This window comes from Bactrocera latifrons, unplaced genomic scaffold (assembly GCF_001853355.1).
Source record: "Bactrocera latifrons isolate USDA-ARS-PBARC rearing strain unplaced genomic scaffold, ASM185335v1 scaffold_163, whole genome shotgun sequence".
NCBI lineage: Eukaryota > Metazoa > Arthropoda > Insecta > Diptera > Tephritidae > Bactrocera > Bactrocera latifrons.
Window position 1 is genome coordinate 474,295 of NW_017535108.1, and position 6,255 is coordinate 480,549.

At 32.5% G+C, this 6,255-nt stretch overlaps 1 protein-coding gene across 1 annotated transcript in view; it reads right to left on the reverse strand.

The window, feature by feature from the left end:
- Window positions 1-385: 385 nt before the first annotated feature.
- LOC108966537 (protein kinase DC2) overlaps window positions 386-6,255 on the reverse strand; it is a 37,379-nt gene continuing 31,509 nt past the window's right edge. Inside the window, exons 7-9 of the mRNA XM_018929509.1 lie at window positions 4,153-4,230; window positions 475-635; window positions 386-428 (exon numbers count right to left, since the gene is read on the reverse strand). Of these exons, the coding sequence (XP_018785054.1) occupies window positions 510-635; window positions 4,153-4,230 (204 nt within the window). The 3' untranslated portion in view covers window positions 386-428; window positions 475-509. The remainder of the gene's footprint in view (window positions 429-474; window positions 636-4,152; window positions 4,231-6,255) is intronic.

A 6,255-nucleotide genomic window follows, 5' to 3' on the forward strand; every position in this document is an offset into this window, starting at 1 on the left:
CAAAGTTTCGCTATATTTTATGTGGGAAGACATCGACGAACTGGGCACCTTCTATTTTATTTATCTTAAATATTTTACACATACTTGCGAAATTGTAAGAATCATACTATATGGTTGCAAATTCGCCACAGCTGACGCCAGTCGATCAAAGAAAACACGCCCATAAACAATATTAGATGGTCGTACTAAAATATATTTTATTTGACACTTAGTGGTATTTTATTTAAATTTCTTCTTTGTTATTTTTTTTATTTTTGTCTTTAGTTTTTTTTTTAAATTTAATTTTGTTTTTTTTCTAATTTTTTGATTCAATGATATCAGGAAAAAAATCCGCTGTGTTTTATATTTTTATGCTAATTTATTTTTATATTTCATTATTTTATTTAATTAATTTAATTATCATTAGTAGGTAGGTAATAAATAAATACCTGTCTCTTATACACATCTAGATGTGTATAAGAGACAGATAAATACAGACTACAAAACTTAAGCAACTAGATCTAGATATTTTAGAAATCATTAAACAACTGCAAATCTCTTTGGTCTACTGCTCTGGCGGGTTTCCAATCCTTCTCGGGATAATCGTCGAAGTTGCTCGTGTCACCATCGGAGCTGACTTCGGGAATTATTGGTGGCTGCAGAGCAGAAAGAAAATAAACAAAACAAATTTATTAGTTGAAACTTTTAGCATCCGAGTGAGAACTAAAAATAAATTAAATGAAATAAGTGTTTTTTCTTAAAGTGCGCGAAATAGAAAAACAGCAGCCTTTTGTTGTAATTTTCATGTTGATTTTTTTTTTTAGAGTTTTCCTTCTCTTTTGTTGTGATTTTCATAGTTTCGCCGGCTTTGTAATGTGCCCCTAACGAGCAACTAAAATCGCCATTCATGAAAAAAGCAGAGTCATAACTTGTGTTGACGCACGTGCGCTACTTCTACTGACGCCAACAACAAAAACATAAAAATTAAATAAAAATTAAACATTAATATGCAAGTTTAGCCAAATAACAACAACAATAATCCGCAATGACATGTTCCGCGCGCCACTCAGCAAATTATGGAAATATATAAATTTTGTAGTTTTCTACAAAAACATTTGTTTTTTTTTTTTTTTTTTTTTTTTGAATTAATGCTTGCCAAAAATTTTACAAAACATTAAAAATTTAGAAAATACATTGAGAAGCTAATATTAAGTAGACTTTCGTTGCGCCGTTGGCAGTGATTTATTACAGATGCATTAACAACAGCTTAACCGCTAATAAACAACAACCAGTAGCCAGTGTGCAGCAATGGACAAGTAGTAGTCTAAAGAGTCGAAGAGGCCAAACAGTGCAGTGCCATTTGCCACAACTGACAATCCGAACACTGAGCGGGTGCTACAGCGCGCTGTGACAAACCCAGTAGGAAAAGCAAGAGTCTGGCGGAGACAGTGAAAACGGGAGGAACGCGGACAATGAATCACGAGAGACGAAGGCATTGAAAACTATAGCAGGTATGCAACATATATGTATATATATGTATATTGCTTCCAAAAAGAGTATGATTTGTTTATTTTCTTTTAAAAACGTGCGCTAATTAATCTTGTATATTTTCTTTGGAATTTTATATCTTTTTTCGAACTATATTAATGCGCTCTCTGCCATTTAGCGCCTTGACAAATAGCAAAAGTTGCCAAAAACTACCCGCTGTGCGTGGTGCGTGCGAAAAATTACATTTAATTACCAGATGTTAACAAAAACATATGTTTTTAAATGTATATTTATTTTCAAAATTGATATTGAACTTTTGAACTGAGAAGGTTAGTTTCGGCTAGAAATAAATTGGAGCGCATTTGTTTTTTTTTTAAAGTAAAATTTAAACTAAATTTAAACTAAAGAGAACATAAGGTTACGCACATCGGTTTTGAACTTTAAATGCCGTTTTCCAAACTTATGGTCAACAACTAGCTGGCAGCTAAGTTCTGATTAACTTTAGAGACAGCAGGAGCTTTAGCAACTAACGGTCAGTTGAATCCTGTATAACTTTACTAAAAGGAAGGAATCTTGGTGAGTTAAAAAATACTAAACTGACAGACGTTTGCTAACCAGACATTGAAAAAACGGTCCTACTTGGTTAACTTTAGCAAAATAAGCAGTCTATGAGTTAAGTTAACCAGAAATTAATTGACAAACGGTTTACGAACCAGACAATGTGAATATGAAGACAGCCCTAATTTTGACCTAATGATACCACAAAGGAAAATTATATATTAATATATCTTTCCACCTACTATTGTATAGAGTCTAGAATGGTTCAGCTGCTGATTCACAGACAAAACTGAGTTTTGGCAGAGGGAGTCCGCTGTAAAGCGAAATTAGAGTCTACAACAGATTCACCTACAAGATCGCTTTACTATATTCTTTTTATAAAATCAATTCCATAAAGCATCAACTCTGATCTCGTTTACAACAGAGCAAATCGTTTTTTAAACAAATCTGTTTTTTGTTATTTATTAATTAAACTTAATTTTCTTTAAGGCACATGCATAAATTGAAGCAAGATTAATTTCCTAAACGAAGGATTGATTAGTGCTTTGCAAACAAATTAATCACAGTGCAGCAGTCAGTGAAGCGTGTGGAAAATTCTTCAAAATTTCCTCTACAAGTTATGAAAAAAGCAATGGCGTAAGGCACTTAAATGATTCGCATTAATTAGCGGCACAGTCGAATATATTTATGGGAAAAATATTACACATTTAGACGCCTCATGAATTGCGGTACTGTTTCGTATAAATTATAAATTTAGAAAAATTGCGTTTTCAATGTCAAATCTGTTGATTTATAGCAATTTAATTTGCCTACATTATGGCTGCGTTATAATTCTTATTGAAAGTGGGCATGTCGACAGAGCAAATGGTAAAATATTTATTATTAGAGGGTTGGGCAATTTGACCATTTGCAAAGGAAAGTACAGTGACGTTAAAAGGCACGATAAATTGTTTGTAAATAAATGAAAATCAAAAGTGTTGAAATAAATTTAAGTAATTGCACTGGGTGACTAAGTGGCTTGATGCTTAATGTAATGCATTCAATAAATTATTAACGATGGAGACGCCACACCAATACGTAAAGTATTGACCTTGACGTATAACTAAATTACATTTATTGTGTAAATTAAGCTAATTGACTCAATTTACATTGCGAGGCACAACTCTTCAAATTGAAATTAAATATTTTTTTAGCTGCAGCCCCAGATCAATACTTTTTTGGAATTGACTTACTTACATTTATTGATTAAATTAAGCTAATGGAGTCAATTTAGAGTGCCGAAAAACCCTTTTGAAATTGAAGCGAAATATTTTTTTTTTTTGAGTTGGTGTAACTCTCTTTAGTTCTAGACTCAGATCATCATCAATAATTTTTGTCAATTGTCACATATATCTATTGAGTAAATTAAGTCAATTGACTCAATTTAGAGTGCGAGAAACACCTGCAAACACATGAAATAGTGAATTAAAATTTAAGCTCTTTAGCCCAAAAACTTTTTCGACACTTTTCTTAAGCTGTGCCCGATTCTAGAGCCACCACTATAATGTATAATGCTGTGACGTCGTTCCGTGCGAAAATTATGCAGCGCGCGTAGCCGAGTATTTTGTAATGAATTTGGCTAGAGGCGTGTACGTCAGCGCGCTGATTGTGTGGGCTGTGACCAAAAATGAGGTTTTTGTTCCTTAAAAGCGTGTTTTTTCCGTACTCAACTGCAACAGTAGAATTTTATGGCAGACATTTGCGCTAAAATTTTTCTCAATTAATTCTTGTTCCGTCTAATATACATATTTTCCGGGGCCAAGTTTGCAAATTTGTACGTAACAACTTATTTGTGTTTATTTTATATAAAATCTTATAATTAAGTGGAACTTAATTTACTTTTTCTTCGTTCTGGCAATTTTAAGTAACAACTTTGTTATGCTTGCTTTGGCGCAAAACATTTAGGAAAAATTTTTGAGCAGAAAACAGAAAACAGAAAATGCGTTAAAATCGTGCAGATTAAATGAATGAAAATAAAGATTAGGGCGCGTGTGGGTGAAAGAGCCGGTGCGGCAGCAATGAAAGCAAATCTATTTCAATATACACATGTGTATTTGTTGTAGTGGATAATTTGCCGCTTTCGCTTACCTTTAGTTTTTTGTTGTAGACGTCATTCCAATTCAAATTTTTAAACCATCGATGTCGCTTCACGTCATCGGCACCGTTCTAATGTGCCAGGCGGCAGCAAAGAGCACAGCGAGCACATGTGTTTAACACAGCGCAACAACAAGAATCATAATAACCGCACGTACCGTTGGCAGCAACAAAGATTTTTTCATTTTTTTTCGATTTTGTTTTTTCAAAATATATGTGTGTATTTTTAGTTATTTTTGCATATTGTCAATAAATCGTTTTGAACGCGTACACATTTTGGCAGCCGCATACGCCGTGTCGTACATTGAGCGCAAATCCCATACGAAGGTGGCACAGTTGCAAATGAAAGAAGAAAAAGAAAAATTTTCATATTATTAGCGCAAATTCCCTTTCAATGTTAGACAAATAATACATACAAGTATAGATCTACATGTATACATCCAAAACTACCTGTAATAGCTTAAATGAAAGATTCGTTGTAAATAGACACACTAACTACCAAATAAATTAATTACTACATAAATACGCTTTGCTTAAAAATTCCAATTTAGTTATGGAAATGTGGAAATTAGATTTTCTAAAACAGTTATTTATTTATTTAGCTTAAATAAATTTAAAATTATGTGTTTGCAATATTTATTATTTTTTTTTTTCCCAAAGCACATAATTTAGTATTTTCTGCTTGAAGTTATTTTCTACGATTTTATGAGATTTTTGCTGAAACAGCATAATTTCAATATCATTTGCTGAGAAATTAACATTTAATTCTTTAAAAATAAATAAACTTTCGTAATTGATTAACACGCGTGCCTAGTGGGGTGCCATCAATCATTAATCAGTTTTTATTTAACGAACGCCTTAAAACGGTAGATGCTGTTTTATAAACTCGAGTTAAAGTTTTGGTGTTTAATAAACTCGACTTCTTTAAGCAAGAGAAATTATATTTCATAGAGAGTGCGTTCTCAATTTGATAACAATTTCAGTTGAGAGGAAGCTTAGATTTAGGGGTCTTATAAAATAGCTGGGGAAAGTATAGAAACAAATTTTATAGAATAACCCTTTAACTTTTTCATTCATACCCTGAGCACTTTAATCCTCCAGATTGTTTATAATACAAACAAAAATTTATTTTACTCTAATCTTATCATGACACACTGATAGAAAGGTCTTATGGATTTACAGGATCGCCAAGATAACCTGCAAGGGAATAAAAGGAAAGCATGAACACTTTCTAGGAATAGGAGTTCAAAAGACTGAATAAAGTATTCCTCTTTCCTTGCTCTAACTATTGACAAAATCACTAATTAAATCTCTTTGCCACACCTAAAACCAGCTATAAGCCTTTATTATGTATAATGTACACATCATTTGAAATAATTAAATGTTTATTCCTATCTGCTTGTCACCTTTTTCCAATACGCATATCTCGATCGTGTAAACAAATCGGTAGGCCACCAACAAAGCTACAGATCGCCAGCGGCAATACAATTTTACGAGCAAATATTTTAATAAATATGAATATTTTTTGGTTTTGAAATTATTTTTAGTGTTTTCATATTGAAATCGAGCGTCATGCATTCTGCTCACCAACTGTTCCTGCTTGTCTGCCGAGCCACCGCCACGTTTCGCAAGCTTTTTTTATAGGAGACCACATTGGTGCAATTCCAAAAAAATTTTATTTATCATTTTGCCGCTAAACATGAGCTGCATGCTGTCACAAAATATATGTACAGTTATATGATATATACATATATGCATAACATACACAGCGCCGCATAAGCACTGTTTATTTGCAAGTGAGAATATTTGAAATTCGCAAATTTTTTGCTAATTGTTTGGGGCGATAAAAATAAAATAAAAATATTTTCATGCTTGTGTGTGGTCTTACAACATTGGCAATATGTTGCCTATTAATACTGTATACTAATATCACCGAAAAAAATTGCTCTTAAATTAGTTTGCTGCTGCACAGTTTATTTTCGTATTATCACTTGAAAATTGGCTAATAAATTTTGAAATTTTCTTATGACGCTCAACACAAAAGCACAAATCTACAAAAAAAAAAAGAAACGGAAAACACAGCAAAATTTAGTTCAA